The 19,882-nt window shown below is 39.2% G+C and overlaps 1 protein-coding gene across 2 annotated transcripts in view; it reads left to right on the forward strand.

Moving 5' to 3' along the window:
• The window catches only part of DOCK8 (dedicator of cytokinesis 8), a 236,688-nt gene that overhangs the window by 110,511 nt on the left and 106,295 nt on the right, over positions 1-19,882 (forward strand). For both annotated transcript variants that reach the window (XM_082470796.1, XM_082470797.1), the window contains one exon: positions 605-767. In XM_082470796.1, the coding sequence (XP_082326922.1) occupies positions 605-767 (163 nt within the window). The remainder of the gene's footprint in view (positions 1-604; positions 768-19,882) is intronic.

The raw sequence follows: 19,882 nt of genomic DNA on the forward strand, positions 1-19,882 counted from the left end.
CTGGTTTTTTTTGGCCAATCTGTTAATGTTTTCTATTTTTATTAAAGGACTGATTCTGTAAATAAACATCATGCTTTATATTTGTTTGCTCACTCAGAAAATCAGATAACTGTTTGAAGAGAGGAGCCTCTTTTATCATATTGTATGGGACTCTTAACATGAGAAAAAGTGAAAGTGAAATGCTTTGGTAGAAGGTGAGGGCGCACCCTTCTTATCCTCAGCTTAACAGCCCCCGAGACACTTCTGCAGCCCCCTGGGGTACCAGGGAACCTAGTTTGAAAACCACTAATTTTTAGTGCTTGTAATGAGAGAAGTTACTGAACTATATACTTAGGATGTGATAGTTCTGGAAGGGACTTTAAAGATCCTCTAATGTGTTCTTACTCATTTTACAGTTTCTTGCTTTTTAAGTTCTAGAAACTAAATCTCAAAAATTGTCATGATGTGCTCTTTCTCAAACTATGGGAAATTAACTGGGTATTCCAAAATGCTTATACTCACACAACTTATCCTCAATTCCATAAAAGAAATATAGTACAGCAGTCTTTCTTGACTCCCTTGTATATAACGTCTTTACTCAGACAGTCCTATTTTCTTTCTTTAGGCTTGCTCAAACTGGAGATTTCTCTGGCTCCAGAGACAACCAGTTGCTGTCTGACTCCTGAAATGCTGCCAGTGAGACCCTTTCCTGAAAACCGGGGACGTCCACACAAAGAGATTTTGGAATTTCCAATCCGAGAAGTGTATGTCCCTCATACTGTGTACAGGTAAGAAACAAAGGCTCTTGGAAAATTATTGAACCAAAAATTTGAGCCTTGTTTGGGTAATGCTTTCATCATCCTTTGACCTATTTTCCTACTTCCTAAGTTTTGGGGAAAATGAAATATGATGTTTACAAAACTATAGATAATTACTTTTTAAGATCAATTTTTAAAGATGATTTATCTCATTTTTTTTGACAAGAAAATGTTACTTCAGTCATAACTGGAATGTAGAATTATAGTGGACATATTCCTTCTAGAAACAAAAAAATCATCCTAGTCATTACCTTGGTTTTCCTATGGGCAGAAGGACATATTAGGGAAAGAGCAATGACTAAAAGTGTTCTGGTTGTCTAAAAGACAGGTTTTTAGCTCAAGACCAGCTCTGTCAATAGAATTTAGAGGAATGATAGAAATGTTCTATATGTGTGCTGCCCAATAGAATAGACAGTAGCCACATGTGGCCCTTCAGCCTTTGAAATGTGGCTAGTGCAGTGTAGGGACTGAAATTTTCATTTTATTTAACTTTAATTAATTTGAATTCAAATTCAAGTAGCTGTATGTGGCTGGTGGCTACCATATTGGATAGCATGGAACTACACAGTAAAGGCCTAAAAGGTTAGGTTGCCTCAGTTTCTTGGAGGCCGTTTGCATGGGGGCTCAGAGGGAGCTTGTCAACATCTGTCTGCCGAAAGCATTGCTGATCATATACTTTTATTTTTTATTTTGAGATTTTTTTTAACGCAGAGAAGAAAGTTATAATAAGCACCTTTTCTCCAGCATCTAGAAATGACATTTTGTTGTTATGTATGTGTGTGTGTGTGTGTATGTGTGTGTGTATATATATATATATATATATATATATATACACACACATATATATATATATACACACATATATATATATATGTGTGTATATATATATATATATATATATATATATATATATATACATACACACAAACAATCATACTGGTTAAGTTGAAGTCTCCTTTATCCCCAGTCTCCAATTACAGACCCCTACCCTGCCTCTCACATCACACTGTCATGAACTTACATACGTCCTTTCTATTTTCCCTGGTTTTACACACACACACACACACACACACACACACACACACACAGAGTCATGTATTCTGAATCTGTGAACACTGAATGGTATTATTTTTATATTCATTTAAAATGTACATAAATAGCTTCATACTCTGTGTTACACTGTACTACTGTACTTTTCATCCAAGAGTATGATATTTTTTCTTTTTTTTTTGAGTATTATTGTGGACTCATGAATTTTATTGATTGTGTGTTACACTCAGTAGCAGTCATTATTCTTCTTTAGTTACTTAGATTTTCACAAATGTAACCAATGGGAATTCCTTAATACCTTGTATTTTGGAAATATTGATTTATATAGAGCTTTGCCATTCTTTTAAACTGCTATTTAGCGTTCCTTTCTGTGAAGAGGCCATATTTTATTTATCTATTTCCTATTTTTCTATTGATAGATATTTATATTTTTTCAATGTTGGGCTTTTATAAACACTGTGCAGTGAGAATTTTTGTCTTTGTCTCTCTGTGCACATATGTAAAAGTTTCCCTAAGCAATATGCCTAGAAATAAAATTATTGGGTCACAGTGATATATATTTTCAGTTTTATTTATACCACCACTTATTTCCAAAATTGTGTCAGTTTGCAGTCCTTCCAGCAGTGTAACAGAGTTCTGATTCCCCCAGATCCTCACTCATACTTTCCATTGTGATGTTTGGGTATGTGGGACTGAAATGCAGAGAATTTCAGAACTCACCTAATCTAAGTACCTCTACCCCTCACGTTTTCAGATGTATAAAATTGAGACCCAGACAGGATAAGTGAGTGGTTTGTTGATGTCAAAAATGGCAGTGAGTAAAACAACAAGGTTTTACTGTGTAGCACAGGGAACTATATTCAATATCTTGTAATAAACTATAATGCAAAAGAATCATAGAAAAAGAATGTAGAATCTAAAAAATGGGTACAAATGAACTTATTTACAAAACAGAAGTAGAGTCACAGATGTAGAAAACAAACTTATGGTTACCAGAGGATCAGGGGAAGGGATAAACCTGGAGATTGGAATTGACATATACACACTACTATATGTAAAATAGATAACTAATAAGAGCCTACTGTATAGCACAGTGAACTCTAGTCAATACTCTGTAATGGCCTATATGGGAAAAGAACCTAAAAAAAGAGTGGATATATGTGTATGTATAACTGATTCAGTTTGCTGTACATCTGAAACTAACACAACATTGTAAATCAACTATACTCCAATAAAAATTTAAAAAGAAAAAAGTATATAGATATATATACATGTATATATGTATAACCGAATCACTTTGCTGTATACCTGAAACTAACACAATATTGTAAATCAACTATACTTCAATTTTTAAAAACGGCAGTGAGAAGTACAACCAACCATTCATACAGTTAGAAGTGCACCTCTTCCTTTCAAAACTGAAGTACACATGCATTTCCCCCATTTAATCCTTTCTGAAGCAGCTCTTGGTTTTCTCTTCTCATTCCTAAATACAAAGTCAGCCAAGTCTCCCTCCTAGATAAGTAAGCGTTCCTAGGATGCAGTAGTTTCCATTCTCCATTCCCTAGAGGGAGATGAAGACATGAAAATGTTTGCTTATGGTTGCTGTGTATCTTTTTAGAAACCCTATCCTATAATTGGAAAAAAGAATGCTCTTGGCATTGGAATAAACTTGCACCAAATGAATTCTATAGTTATTCAACTTCCCCTAGCTTTTAATCACCCATGGGAGGCATTTACAACTCTCTCTACTCCTTGCTGCAAACATTATCCCTTAATTACATCACAGCGGGACTCAGAATGTGTTAGTGCACCTACTGACTCAGAAATGTAGCAGTGCTGAGGAGGACAAGTTTGAACGGATTACTATGGACCCAACTTGGCATCATGAGAAACAGACCCACAAGTGCAAAGTGAATATTCTTTAGCTGTTCTGTACACTGTGGAAATGCCAAGGCCACCCCATTAAAAATCAGGTCTCTTCTCTTAGGAATGATAGAAGACAATACTTCCCTCCAGCTTTGGTCTTCTGTCTTCTCTTGGCTCCCAGGCCACCATATTTTATAACTTGTTTAAGGGAGGAGAGTTGTGGTGAACTTGGTTCAGAATCTTACTATGTGAAAAATGTCAAGGAATTGAGAGAACATTTTGTCTAAATTTCTCATGCTGTTGTTAAATTTTTAAGTGTTTCTTCTCCAGGCCTCATATGCTTTGTAGTGGTTTTGATTAGGCTGCTCTGGATAGTAACCCAGTCCTAGACTAATTCTCCCCTTCTCTCCACCACCACTCCCATTTCACAAGACGGAAATGGAAGACTCAAGTCAGGTCCGAACCCCAGGTCAAATTGGGAAGTTGACTCAGTTTACCCTTGGTGACCTCATCTTCTCATTTTTTTTTTTGATTTGTATTTCCCTTTTATTTAATATATGTCTTCTTTTCATCTTCTCATTTTTGTCAAAACTTGTAACCTCTTGACTTTTCTGTCCCCTCCTCTCCAAATCAAAGTCTCCTTTCAAGCAAAGGTCTCTAAACCTGTTTACATTATGGTACCAATAACAGGTGAGCTCTAAAGTCTTATCTCTCCCAAGAATATTATTTCAGTAGGGACAGCAGTTTCTGTTTCTTTTAGAAAAGTTTTCCTTTGACTGAGTTGAATTCTGGACATCATTCTAAGGGTTTGGCATGTAGGGTAACTTTTCATGTTGACCTTGCTATTTCCATGTCTCTAATTCTGGCTGTATGCCTTTAAGGAAATCAAATAAATGAAAATTAAGATTTACAGAGCAGATTAAATTTAGGGATAATTCTTTGTTTGATAGCAGACTCACCTCATAAATTTGAAATATGGCTTGACATAAAAAATTGATCTACCTAGAACTTGTGGAGAATATATCTATTGGGCCAAACAAGGAATGCCTACAGTGACAAAGCCAGGATTCAGATTTCCAATTTGTGTATCTTTCACATAAGCTTCAGAGCTCCCTTGAGTGGAGGGAACTATTACCTGGACGAATGGCAGGTGTTGTCTGGCCTTGAGTGTCAGTTGTGGCCAGAGTCATGCTTTACAGGATTGTCATCTGGGTGGGGTTTCAGTTTAATACCATATGAATAGCACTCAGGTTCTTTACCTCTCTTAAAGGGCAGCTGCCATGGAGCCTGAGATAAAATTGGCCTGGCATAGGCTGAGCTGCCTTCCTGCCCTCAGTCTCCCCGTCCTCCGATCTCTTCAGGTGCCTCCTTTGACAGCCCTGCCCCTTCAGGTGCCCTCAGTTGGGGTCACTGTGTTGCCCACAGGGGCACCATTCATACTGTATTCTCTGTGGATGCTGCCTGATGCCTCTACCTTAATTCAACTCACTTTGAGGAGTAATCTAGATCGGTTATAAAAGAACTGGGCCTGGCAGAGGAAGTATCCCCATGAACCAATGAGAGTGTTCGTCACTCATAAGACAAACACTCACTTTGAGGGACGAGACGAACTTCTGGAGCCAGAAGTACTCATTCTAGGAATGGCGAGCATCTCCCCAACCAGGGGCTCGGGCCTCTGCAGTGCTGTTGGGAGCCTCTATGTGTGAGAGGCATGGGGTCAGACAAGTACACCGAAGCAGACCCAGGCAAGAGCTATTTCAAAATCACAGGCAGAAGGACGGTCATTCCGAGAGCGGAGCAGAACAGCTGGAAAAATTAGGTTGATAAACAGGATTATCCGACTCTGAGTATGGCATTCTTTTCTCCATGCCCAGATTTAAAAAATGCTGGTTGTTAGCCCAAGAACACGTTTGAACCAACTCCTGGCTGATTTTCCATGTGGCCCAGCAGCTGGTAATGGAGACTCCAGCTGCCTTCTGGTGGGAGCAGAATGAAAACAATGCGGCCTGGGGCCAAGGCCCAGCGAGACCTTTAAGGGCATTTTATCCTGTGGCAGTTACGGGGGGTTTGCTCGGAGATCACAGGCGCTGAGGTTGTAATGAGCTTGTTAAGCTCCTTGCCGTCCCTGTAACTGGTGATTACATTAGAGAAATCCACATAAAGTGCGTTTTCATCTCTCATCCCAGCCCCCAAGAGCCTCTGAGGTCGTTTTATCCAATTATCAGACTCGCTGTGGACGACTGTGCTTGCCGTGAACAAGCATATCAGTTAGAACATGATTTCTTTGATGGATAATTAGCTGTTTTCAGGCTGCCTCCTATTTAGCTGAATGTTCTCAGACCAGAAGTCTGCCTTCTAGTCTAACAGGGAGGTGCCTCTCGTATCACAATGGCGTTTTGAGGAACACTGCCAGGCTTGCATCCTACAGGGGCTAAAAGCACGGCATAGGATGAATGTGCAAGCTGGTCTTGAATGACTGTCCGGAGGTTATAATTTAGTGAATAGCATTTCTAAGGAATAAACCAGAAATAATTCTGGGTGACGTGTTTAGGAAGGAGTCAGGGCGTGGAGAATGGAAGGTATCCTTGAGAGGAACTTTCTTTTGTCCAATCTGAGCCCAGTTGTCTCTCCATCCAGAGTGGATCTGTTCAGTGTTGGGGGTGGGATGGGGGAGGGGAAGAAGGGTAGTGTGCCTCAGAGTTCATTGTAGAGCTTTGTAAAAATGCAAGTGTCCAGCCCTACCTGGAGACTCCCATTCAGGAGGCCTGGGGTAGGGTCTTAAGGGTACAACACGCTTCTTTGAGGATCAAAGCCTCTCTCTCCCTTTTATGGTCCCTCTTAATGAGTTCCTCCACTCATGGGAGTCATCCAAAGTCCACAGTGACGCAAGCCACGGGAAACTCAGGGGAAAGAGCCTTGCAACTTAATCCCTCTGACCTGGAAAGCAATCCTATCGTATGCCAGGATACCAGGTGAAATGGATACGGCAAAGAGCAAGTGTTCAATACTTGTCTATCAGGAATCTACAACACCCAGAAACCTCTCCATGTGAGGACGATGTTTTTTTTATGGCGTAATGCTCCTCAATGCTGTTAGTACTCCAGGGTTATTGCTAATTAATGATTAGGAGTTTATGATGTGATTGACCCTGGTCTAAATCACCATCAAAACAATGCCTTACTTAAATAACTATTCCAAATAATAACTCCCCATTCTTATTTGTTTCTTTGGTTGTTTGAATTTTATTTATTTTGGAATAGGTATCCTATTCTAATATTTCAATATTTTAAAAGTACGTAAGTGCACAGTGAAAATTCTCTCTACCATGCCTGACCTCCAACTGTAGATTCCCTTCCTTGGAGACAGTCTTAAAATATATATATATTTACACACACACACACACACACACACACACACACACACGTATTTTATTTTCTTCATTTTATTCCACATATATTGAGTGCCTGCAACATGCCAGGCCCTTTTCTAGACACTGGAGAAATACTAGTGAACAAAACAGATGAAAATCATGTATATTTCACAGCTCAATCCTATTTTTGACAATTGGAAACAACCATTTTTTAAAAAAAAATAATTTGAGGTTGTGCTTTTTCTTTTTTTAAAAAATTAATTTATTTATTTATTTATTTATTTTTGGCTGTGTTGGGTCTTCGTTTCTGCGCGAGGGCTTTCTCTAGTTGCGGCAAGCGGGGGCCACTCTTCATTGCAGTGCGCGGCCCTCTCACTATCATGGCCTCTCTTGTTGCGGAGCACAGGCTCCAGACGCACAGGCTCAGTAGTTGTGGCTCACGGGCCTAGTTGCTCCGTGGCACGTGAGATCTTCCCAGACCAGGGCTCGAACCCGTGTCCCCTGCATTAGCAGGCAGATTCTCAACCACTGCGCCACCAGGGAAGCCCCCGAGACAGCCATTTTTAATCAGTTTCTTGTTTATCCTTCCAGAAATAAACTATGTTTGTACAAACCAATACAACCCTGCACTTTTCCTTTCAGAGCGCAAATATAGCATAATCCTCACACTGTTCTGCACTTTGATTTCTCATTGAACACTATATTATGGAGAGCACTTCTATATGAATACAGAGAGTGGCCTCGTGCTTTTTTACACCTGCACTGAATCTCATTATATGGCTGTATCATAATTCATTTAACCCCAGACTAATGAGCATCTAAGATGTTGCCAATCTTTTAACATTACAAATGATGTTAAAATGAAGAATCTTATATAACCTTTCACCCATGTACAAGCATATGGTGTAAATTCCTACTTTTCACCCTTTAAAGGAGGGTTTAAATAACTGTTGTAAGTATAAGACAGCCCTGAAGCTCAGTCCTTGGTCTTCCTCGACTCAGTGAGCAGTTGTTTGTGGAACATGAAGCTTATTATAAACAAACACTTTATTTAGGAATAGCAGTGACAGCCCAGGCAAAACCTGATCATTTAAATTAGCCGAGTAATGGAGACAGGCAAAGTGAATTCCTGGTGCCAAAATTACCCAGATAATTAAGTTCCTGTACTTGACTTTGCTCTGGCAAGTTGGTCTCAATAATAAATCAGGAACACAATCCTCACTTTCCTCCAAAATTCAGTGGTCCTTCCTCTTTTTAGAAGAATGAAAAAACTCAGGAGGGAACAAGTTACCTAAGATTTCTTAGCAACAAGGGCTGGTTTTGCGAAGCTCCCCTTCCAGTACAACATTTAGCCACTTGAGGGCACAATTTGCTCACTTTCTAGATTCAGAAGCAGCTAGGTATCTTTCCATTTCTAAGCAGATGGAGTCGTGATTTATTAAAGGCAAACATGCCTTGTAGTTTTTGGCCTTGAAGCGCAGGACCAAGAAGAACTGGGAAAGTATTCCAGTGTCCCAAGAGATCACTGTTGGCACTTTTTGCAAAGGATTTTCTTTTACCCTGTCAGCTTCTGCCTTCTTTCATCAGTTAAGTCAGGACCTTGTCACTTTGTTGAAAGATGCGGTGGAGAGGAGGATGGAGAAATGTATCCTGTGGTCTAGAGAGACAGCAAAATCTCGTTTTGGGGGGGAATTGCTCACTATACATTTTTACACATTCACCAATCCTGCCTCAAATACAAAAGTAAAAGAATGTGGTTTGGCAGTAATGAAATAGTGTTAAGGAGGTTCTGTGTACATTAAGTACAAGTCACAACCCCTCACTAGTCTGTATTTTATACACATTCCCTTTGAGTCCATCATGCTTTAGTGTTACTGCCTGTAAACAACTGTCCTAACCAAAAATCTTGCTCTGTCCACGTATTGGGGGTGAATGTCATTTTTTTCCCCAGAGATCCTTTACGTAGATTTCAGCAGAAAGGTTCATGAAGCATCCTGTTTTTATATGCGGTGGGAATGTAAGGTTGGTGGGGGCAGAAGCAACAGAGAAATGGTGATGAAAATGCGGCAAATCTGGGCCTGCATTTGATGATGATGATGAATAGTTTGCCTAGATTAGAAGGAGCTTCCTAAAATTCACAAAGCCTTCTTTGTTTGATTTCTCTACTTCTGTTAGTTTTTTAAATTGTTATTTTAAAATTAGTTCTTTGAAGTGGCTTTGTCTTCTGATGAGATATCCTTCGGGGAATTGTTCCCTCTTATTTCTTTTACCATTTAGGGGGAAAAAAATCTTCTCTACTTTTTAGCTTCTCATTCTTTGTTCTGACTTTACTGTATACTTTAAAGATCCACTCTTCCCATGAAGTGTTTGGCCATCTCTAAAGGAGAGGTGTTTTAACAGCTCTCCAGTAATGGGTGTCCTTTGGTTTTAAGGACTCAGATACGCTGCCCTTTGCCCCTCTCTGCTGAAGTCAGAATGCCCTGGGTCGAAATATTAGATGCTGTGTCAGTCTTCCCAGGGCAAAAGTGTGTTTTGGGGTGAGGACAATGCAGGCTAGCCCAACAGCACAAAGTAAAATAGAACTAGGAGTGGGGGGGGGACTGAGTTTTGACTCAGTGTAAGAAGGTAATTTTTAAAAAGCCATGGCTTATCAGTCACATATCATGTACCTTTTATAATTAATGAATTTCATTTACCCACTGGCCTAAACTATAACTTCCAAAACTGTGCTGTTGCACCTCACTTGTTTAATGTTCTTTGTTTGACAACCTTCAAAATGTAAACTGAGATCCATGCAATGGTTCAGAAATAGAAATATTACAGTTTAATAAAGATAAAAGTAGAGGAGCTCAATTTAATGGCTCATTTTAATGATTTTAAAGAGATTTCCATGCCTAGACTAATAATTATATATTTAGCAATAAGAACATCTCAAAGCCCATTTCTCATCTTTTCCTGGAGTTACATTTTTTATTTTTATTTATTAATTTATTTAAAGGGAACATGCTTTTTTATTGAAGTATAGGTGATTTACAATATTATATTAGTTTCAGGCTCTGGACACAAGAGCCCAGAGAGGGATACACTTCTTTTATATGTTCTCTAATGTCTTCTCCCAGAGTTGAGTTGAAATGAAACCAACTCTAGCACAAAAATCCAAAATCCGTATCCCAGCCAGCAGCCAACAAAGTGTTGCCTCTTTGTGTTTCTAGGTCAGGGAGAAGTAAAGTCCATAACAATGACTGTTACTCAACCTTCCAAATGGTCTGGGGATGGCACAGCCCCTTGTGGACTTGTCACTCTGGTGTGAGTGTGGGGAGCGAGAACTCTTTCCCTCTCCTCCTTCCTCACCCTCTGTCATAGAGCAGGATACCTGTCCTTTGAAAATCTCACCAACTGAGCAATACTTGTTACGCTATGAATAGAGTTGATGCAATCGCCTAACGTATTTTTGAGCCCCGACTGTGTGCCAGGCACAATGCTTGGTGCTGAGAGAGACAAAGAGGAGGACTGCCTCTCCTTGGAGGTAAACCCCAGTCTCCTGGAGACACTGGAACCCCTCACAATCACATTGATCTACAGAAAGACACGCATGCAACTTTGTCCTGCAGTCACTTGAGATCTTTGCAAGTTCTCCTGCCTCCAGAACCCAGACAAGCCTTCTCTCTCACCAAGTACCCAAAGCAGGCATATGCTTCTAGAAGTTGTTGGGGACAACTGAACAATTTATTTCTTAGTAGGCCTGCTGTTTCCTCCAATTCCAATATTTTCTTCCCCAACCTGAAACAAGACATCTGCCAATATAAAAATCATCAGGAATGTTAAAGCAAGCATTTTAATCAGTATTATTGATTTATTCATTGGCTGTTTTTTGTTTTTTGTTTTAATGGGTAGGGGACTAGTAAAGGTTCTGCCTCAAACCCAAAGAAAAAAGTCAGCTTCAGCAACAGCAAAACTTGGAAATTTTCTGGTATGTGTATGAGTTTTTGTCAGTTGGCAGATTTGTTTTAGGAAACTATTTGCAAAGCCTGGAAAAAATGTGCTCCCTCTGTCTCTCAAAAGAACATGCAGGTTGGTTCGTGTTAGTCCTCCACGTGACAATTCTGCCTGGTGACCTTTTGAAAAACGTTGCCCAGATTTGGCATCAAAATGGTGTCTTTAAACTTGAATTTTAGGTCTTTCACAAAACCAAATGTTGTTGAAATGTTTGAATATTTACCAAACATATGTTTGGCAAAGCCAAATATATTGAAAATGTTGTTTTGTTTGGGGGAAACTTTCATTAAAAATTTGATGTTTTAAGGGAGGAGGAAAGTATTTGCGGTCGGTACTTTTTAGCATTCTTCTCCTCTTTTATCTGACCTGTCACAGCCTCTTTAAGAAACATTAATTCAGTGAATAGAATCAAAACTAGAACCAAAGAAAATTTAGTTATTCATATATTTTTAAATTCTCAAGTTTTTATACTTAGTTGGTGATTGGATGGACTCCATAGAGGCTATTTTGATGTTGAGTGTTTTCCTCTAGGTAGTCATGATATTATATTCCTTAGAGCAGGAATAATAACCCTGAGATACAGTTAAGAGGCAGAAATGTTACAAGGTAAAGCATTTTTAAAGGAATCACATGTTTAAATATCAGCGAATACCTAACATATACTTTTTTAAAATGTATATACTCGTATCAGTTACCTATTGCTGCATAACCAAAACTTTGCAGCATGAAACAACAGTTGTTATCTCACAGGTTATGTGGGTTATCCAGGTGTGGCTTAGCTGAGTGCCTCTGACTCAGGCCTCTCCAAAGGCCACAGTCAAGATGTCAGCCAAGGCTGGGATCACCCCATGGGTCAAGGAGGGGAGAATTCACTTCCAAGCTCACTCCTGAAGTTGTTGACAGTGTTCAGTTCCTCTTTGGTTGTTAAACTAAGGGCCTTAGGTCCCCTCTAGCTGTTGGCAAGAGATCCCCTCGAATTCCTTGCTATATTGGTTTCCCTGTAGGGCAGCTCACAGCATGGCAACTGGGGTCTTCAGAATAAGCGAGAAAGAGCGAGAGAGAGAGAGAGAAAGCACGATAGCAGCCAGGGTCTTTATGTAACCTAATCTTGCTGTATCCTATTGGGTAGAAATGAGTCACTAGGTGCAGCCCACCCTTGAGGGGAGGGAATTACAGAGGGTGAGAACATCAGGAGGCAGGCATCATTGGGAGCCTTAGAAGCTGCTACCATAGTTCTTAACCAAGCTACCAAAAGTTGGGGCACTCCAGCTGTGTGAATTCGAAGGAGTGTGGGGAGGTGGGAAGGTGCGTGAGGGAGGGTGGATTACTTCTGCTGATGCAGAGGACCAGGCTCCTTGTGGAGAGTGTTCCCATCAGCCTGGTATATTTTTAGGACAATACACCTCTCCCTAATAGAAAATTCACAGCTTCTTGACAGATCCTCTAAGGTGAGAAGAGTCCGCCCCTGCCCCCGCCCCCAGCCCAGCCCTCACTAACCCACACTCCAAAGAAACAAGCCTACCATGTGGGGGAACGTTTTTTTCACCTAGGTTAGAGGAGATTTCCCAAGTTTTCTTAGATTCATAGTAGTAGGAAAAAACCCTAAGCTGTACATATTAAGGAATGGGGTCTTTTATCCCATTGCCCAGCATGTAGCACCTTACCCACCCCACTCCCCCCTTACACCCTACCGTAGACTCACCTCCCAAGCATCTGTTAATCTATATACATATATAAAACCTATATAAATCCTCTGAGTGAAATGCAAAAATGTAGCTGTGGAAGGGTGAGTTTTATAGGATGTCTGAAATGTATATTGCTGTAGTAGTTCCAATCTCTGTTCATGTAAAATAAAATACATTCTTATTAAATATTTTCTAGTCATCCATAAAAACCCACTGAAAATAGGCTAATAAACCAACTGAGAGCTTGACCTATTTAACAAATATCTGAGCCCTCCCTAAGTGAGAATCACAAAGAATATCCAAATAACTTAGACCTTAAAACCACATCATGGGTTCCATGGTGGTAGGTGGGAGTTGAAAGAGCTGCAGTTACCCAGTGAATATTTTGACTGTGTTGTCAGTGTCAAGTTTAAGAAAGTTATAGAAAAAAAATTGTGGAATAAAAAAATCTGGATTTGGGTACTTTTCCAACTTCCCCTTACTTTGTCACTCTCCCTGACACCCTAGGCAACTGGGGAATCTTCCTCAAAGCAGTGTCTCATGGTTAACAATTACCAGGTCATCCTTTTTATTTCCTTTCACCACTCACACCTACAGCCCCTAAATCTAACCTCTTTGTAAGAAGGAAAAAACTGGGTAAACTAATTCATACTAAGGTGGGAGTGAATGATATATAAACCACTTAATATGTTCAATCTGCTAAGCAGAGTTTCAAAAGAATATATGGTAACATGAATATCTTAACTGGTAAAATTTCAGCCAGTTCAACAAAGTATCTTTATAAAAACGTTTCAAGCAAGGTTAGAGATTTATTTTTTTCTTGAAGCAGTCAGTTTTCCCCAGCATGTTTCAAATGCTTATGTATTTGTGATTCTTTTCCATGGGAATCTGATCTAGATAAAGCCTAGGATCATAAACATCCCAACTTTCCCTTTGGGTCTTTTGCTATTGAAAACTAGCTGGACTTTTCCTAAACAAGTAAGTGGGTTTTAAGGAGAGCTAGGGTGCTTTCACTTGTTTCTAAAAGGTAACATTTTCTTTGCCCCAGCTTGAGGTCCTGCTTTATTTCATAGGAATGCTGGCTTTTCAAGCTCTCACTTAAGTGGAACTTTTTATCTATCTCATAAAAAGAAAGGATAGGGATTGATGTAACAGAAAAGGTACTCTGCAAATATAGGAGCTGTGAGCATTTAGTTAGTTCATGTTCGAAGACAGATTCTTAGTACTTAAAATACCTATGTAAAGACACCATATTTGATGTTCAAATTGTAGTTCATCAGTTGAGAAAGCATAGACCATTTTCCCTGCAAAAGTCTTGAAAATGGTGTAATAACAAGTATTAGAGTTTGCTGTTGTTTTTTTTTGATTTTCTCTCTCTCATTTGATTTCTGTTTTTGAGTGCATTATTTTAACATAACAAGACTATGGAGAGAGCATATTGGGTCATTGTAGTGTTTCTAAACAATAGGGTAACATTTTGTCTCTGGCTTCTTAACCGTGTTTGCTTTTTGTGGGGGCAGAGGGTAGAGGTCCACAATGTTCAGGATACAGTACCAGCATTTACACAAAACATTGCAGCCTAGCCCACAGAGCACAGAGGTTACTAAGGGGCAAGCTGCTGCTTGTGACAGCATCCCTGGTGCCTCCTTCCATTCTTGTGCCACTTCGCAGGGCAGGCAGCCTTGTGTGGAGTCTGACTGGTGTCCTAGAACAAGTCTCACATTCCGTTTTTCTTGCTCTGAGTTCTGAAGATGGAACGTTCTCTTCACCCTACACGTTAGGGGTTTTCTTCCCATTTCCGTTTTTCACTGATTCCTTTGTGAGTTTGTGATTTGATCTAACCTAAAGTGTTAGAAATAGAAATAAACACAAATAATGGCATGAGACCATGGAATGACAAGACAGGAGGTAGCAAATATTTTATTTTTATGCATTTATTTATAAACATTCCCATTCTAAAAAAAGTATGTGAGGCAGCTTATGGAGATTGTATAACAAGGAATAAAATTTCTGGGTGAAAGGAAAATAAGGAGAAGGAAATCGGTATAAATCTGGGTAAGGTTAAGGTCCTCTACACTTTCATAAAAAGTCAGCTGCAAATTTGACTTTGAGCTTCCTAGCAGCCAAAAACAAAAAACAAAAACAAAACAAAACAAAAAACCCCCTGAACTACAGGATTCATACATCTGTCAGATTAAAAAACAGACCAGTTCCCTTGGATCAGTGCTTTTCAAACTGGAATGTGCATTTGAATCACCTGGGGTATTGTTTTTTGTTTTTTTTGTTTTTTCTTTTTTCAATTAGCTTCCTCAGTTTTATTTTTTTAACATCTTTATCGGAGTATAATTGCTTTACAATGGTGTACTAGTTTCTGCTTTATAACAAAGTGAATCAGCTATACATATACATATATCCCCATATCTCTTCCCTCTTGCATCTCCCTCCCTCCCACCCTCCCTATCCCACCCCTCTAGGTTGTCACAAAGCACAGAGCTGATCTCCATGTGCTATGCGGTTGCTTCCCAGTAGCTATCTATTTTACGTTTGGTAGTGTATATATATCCATGCCACTCTCTCACTTTGTCACAGCTTACCCTTCCCCCTCCCCATATCCTCAAGTTTATTCTCTAGTAGGTCTGTGTCTTTATTCCCTAGTCTTGCCACTAGGTTCTTCATGACTTTTTTTTTTTCCCTTGGATTCCATATATATGCATTAGCATACTGTATTTGTTTTTCTCTTTCTGACTTACTTCACTCTGTATGACAGACTCTAACTCCACCCACCTCACTACAAATAACTCAATTTCGTTCCTTTTTATGGCTGAGTAATATTCCATTGTATATATGTGCCACATCTTCTTTATCCATTCATCTGTGGATGGACACTTAGGTTGCTTCCATGTCCTGGCTATTGTAAATAGAGCTGCAATGAACATTGTGGTACATGACTCTTTTTGAATTATGGTTTATTGTTAGAACGCACGCTCTGATTCAGCAGGTCTGCGACGCATCCTAACTGGCTCCCAGGTGATGCTGATGGTACTCCTCCCTGGATGCCCTTTGAGCAGCAAAGTCAGCTCATCCAGAAGCATTTACAAAGCATGATCCCACTTAAAATATATAGCCACTTTAGGCTTGCAGGTTTCCTATTTCCAGAATATACCAAATATTAAACTCTGAGATTTCTAACTTCATTTGCACTTGATGTATTTAAAACACCAAAACTTCTAACACTGAGGGACAGTACTCACTCTCATCTTCTCAGTTATTTTAAACTTTGTTATTTTAAACTTAAAAAAAAAAACTCTTATAGTTTGCTTGGCGAAATATCCTTTAGCCCTTGAACAATTTAATAAAAGACCACATCATGATAAAGTTCTGGTGAGTCTGATTGTTGACCAAAGAAACTGTTTACTGTTCTTAGAAGCAGCAAAGGTTATGGGCAGTGGGTCTAGTATGAGTTTCAGGGCACCCGCATTTGAATTGCCCTGTGCCATTTGCCAGCTGTGTTACCTTGTGCAAGTTTTGCAACCTCTCTGTGCCTCAGTTTTATCATCTGCCTAATGAGGCTAAATAGTAGTACCTGTCATTGGTACTACTAGCGGTTATTAGAATGGTGCCTGCACATGCTAAAAAATAAATATTATTAGCTACTTTTACTATTACATTTAAAATAAATTTTCCTGGCAGTGAAATGTGACTGAAAAGTAAAACCACCTCCTCAGCTTCTTACCTTGCAAAGGTACCTCAAAATGGTATCTCTAGATTTGCAATTTTCTTTGGAATGCTTGAGTAAAAGACATCAGATAACTATAAGATATTACTGTTATTTGAATTTCATTCTGCTCACATCGAAGTCTGTTGCTAAAAGGAAGTAAGAGCCACCAACCTTTTCCTGTTGTTTTTGAATGAGAGCATCCCGTTCTTACAATTGGTTTTGCTACATTTCTGCTTCAGCAAAGAGTTCATCAGTTCTTTGGCTCTGTCTTTGTAAAAAAGACTGGAGAGGGAAGGTTTTAAAACACAAGGAAAGAAAAAGAAATTACTTTGAAATTCCCAAAATAGTTAGGTTGAGAGTGTTTGTTTAGAAACCTGGAGAGCTTTTTATATAGAAAGCTGTTTCAATAGTGTTGTATCAGGAGAGGTGGGTACTAATTTACTACCCCATCTACTTCAATCCAGTGCCTATTGCTAGTGGCCTGCTATTAAACCAACATTTGCGTCTCTAGCTATAAGAAAACTAATAAAACAGAAAAACCAATTTCTCTGGTATTTTATTCTTCCCCTCTCCCATTTCAATAGCCAAGTTCCTTTTAAAACCTCCCTAAACCCAAAGTACCAGACCACATGTTAACGAAAACATATTAAGATGCACCCACTTCCTTATTAATTACATATACCCTATGTATAATTTTATAGCAATCTGCAAAGTAGGGGGGAAATTTTTTCACCTGTAGATTAAACTCAATAGAGTGACTGTTGACTAATTGACCAAATGTCGCATTTGGTAAGCATTTAATTTAAAATTCATTAATTTTGATTTTGAGGTTTTACTTTTCATATTTTGGAGCTAATCATTTTTGAAGGTCTCAGGCGTTTTTTTTGGAATCCTGAGACGTTCATAGATCTTGGGCTCTGTGCCTGTCATCCTGAGAGAAAGAAACAGCCCTGCCTGTAACCCAGGCCCGGCTCAGGGTGGGAAATCATCAAACGCTTGTGAACTTGTAAGGAAATGGATTTCAGTGACTAGATGAAACTGAAGGAGTGCCCCCGCAAAAAGAGCATTTTGCCTTTCTGAGAGGCCATGGGAGAGAGAAAAAGATGGTAGAGGCTGTATCAGAAAGACAGAAAGAAAGAAACTGAGGGACACTGAAAGAGAGGCAGAGACACACACACACACGGATTAAAGACAGGGGGTGGGTGAGAGAGAGGGAGAGAGAGAGAAAGAGAGAGAGAGGGAGAGAGAGCGCGCCACCAAGAGATACACGAGAGACATAGATAAATTGAAAGATGGAGAGAGAAACCCAGAGAAATTGATCCATTCTTTAAGTAAAATGTTTTAAGATCTCACAGTCCTGCAGTGTTTAAAGTTGCATTATAAAGTCCACTCAGCTGTTTTACAATTTTGATAGGAAGAGAATCTTCATTTGTGTCATATTTTGCAGTTTACTAAGCACTTTTGGAGTATCATTGCATTTGAGACTTAACTCCAACCTTTCTATTACAGGTGAGGAAATGGACTTGTCCACCTTCTATTTGTAGAACATTTTGCAGTTTTTTAAAGGACATTCTCACCCAATATCTTACCTGGCGAGGGTCACTAATCATAGGTCTCCATACAAGCCCATCTCCCCTGGTATAAAAGAAGCTTAGGTTACAGGCATTACTGATACTCAAAAGACAGTGAAGATAACCCAGGCCACAAAACCTGCAATTCTTTTTTTTTCTCCTTTTTTTCTTTTTAAAAAACATGTATTTGGTATTATTACTTTGTTACAGGTTCTATAGTGAAATAACAGAAAGAAAACCAAAATTGACACCAGTTCCTCTCAGAATCACATTACCTTTTTCATTTCCCCAGATCATCTTTTAGCCCTTATCCTTTATGCATATTCAGCTTCTGAATATTTACAGCCCTTTCCTACAGAACGTTTTATATTCTAAATTTTCACTCCACATTATGCAGTGAGTATAAGCCATTTGACTCACTTCAGTCTCACTTTCAAAGAGATACATAAGTAGCACCAAGGATTGTCTGACCTGAACAGCTACAGTTAATCCTTTGGCTCTCTTTGGGATTTCCAAGGCCCTGTAATATTCTCAGAGTATAGAAGGCTAGGCTTCTGGCTCTATGGCGTGACTGAGTGGTTCTCTATGTACTCCTTGGCAGGTGTGGTAGTGAGTGACACAAATATGTTTTTATTCAAAACATGGTTTAGGTTGGCATTATCAGCTACAGAAGATACGTAAGTAGTTGCATCCCAAAGGATTAATCTGTACCACTACTCTTTTTAACCAGGCTTTTGCACAGGAGAAATAAGCCCAACTTGATGCATCTTACCCTTGTGGCTTATTTTCCAATCTGTTAAAATCATGTTTAACTCAAATTATCAATAACGATCTACTCACCATGATGGCACCCATCACCCTAGTCAAAGAGAGCCCACCTGCCTTGAATAACACAGCTTCCCGCAGCTTCTGCTCTAGCGATTTCAGCTTCTCGTTGAATTTCTCCCTGGGCTTCATCCCTGCAACCAGCCAGTGGAGACCTTCTGTCCTCTTGTCGGGCTGGGGCTGCTCAGCTCTCCTCTCAAGGCCTCCTTTCATCCTCTCCTGCTGGCTGAGTTGTGTTAGAAGCTCAGCTGAAGAGGTGTTCAGAGCATACAGTTGTTTAATCAGGTGGCCAGGATGCTTTTTGCTCTAGCTTACTTGCTCCTTGAGCTCCACTCCGAGCTGGAGAAGCCTCTGGGGGAGAACACTGAACCTATGACAGGGCAGCTTTTTTTTTTTTTGGTCAGCAATGTTTTTATTAATGTGTATACTCACACTTCTTTTAAATTGGAGTATAGTTGATTTACAATATCGTGTTAGTGTCAGGTGTACAGCAATTCAGTTATACCTACACATATATATGTATATATATTATATATATAATATATATACCTATAAGGGAAGATAATCTGAAATGTATATATACATAATATATATTATATATAATATATATTATATATATAGTAGTGTGTGTATGTTAATCCCAACCTCCTAATTTATCCCTCCCCCCAATCCCCCTTTCCTCTTTAGTAACCATAAGTTTGTTTTCTAGGTCTGTGAGTCTCTTTCTGTTTTGGAAATAAGTTCATTTGTATCTTTTTTTTTTTTTTTAGATTGCACATATAAGCGGTATCATGATATTTATCTTTGTCTGGCTTACTTCACTAAGTATGATAATGTCTAGGTCCATCCATGTTGCTTCAAATGGCATTATTTCATTCTTTTTTTATGGCTGAGTAGTATTCCATTCCATACATACATATATATGTATATAATATATATACCCCACATTTTTATCCATTCATCTGTCGATGGACATTTAGGTTGCTTCCATGTCTTGGCTA

This window comes from Balaenoptera physalus, assembly GCF_965194825.1.
Source record: "Balaenoptera physalus genome assembly, chromosome: 7".
NCBI classification, from domain to species: Eukaryota; Metazoa; Chordata; class Mammalia; order Artiodactyla; family Balaenopteridae; genus Balaenoptera; species Balaenoptera physalus.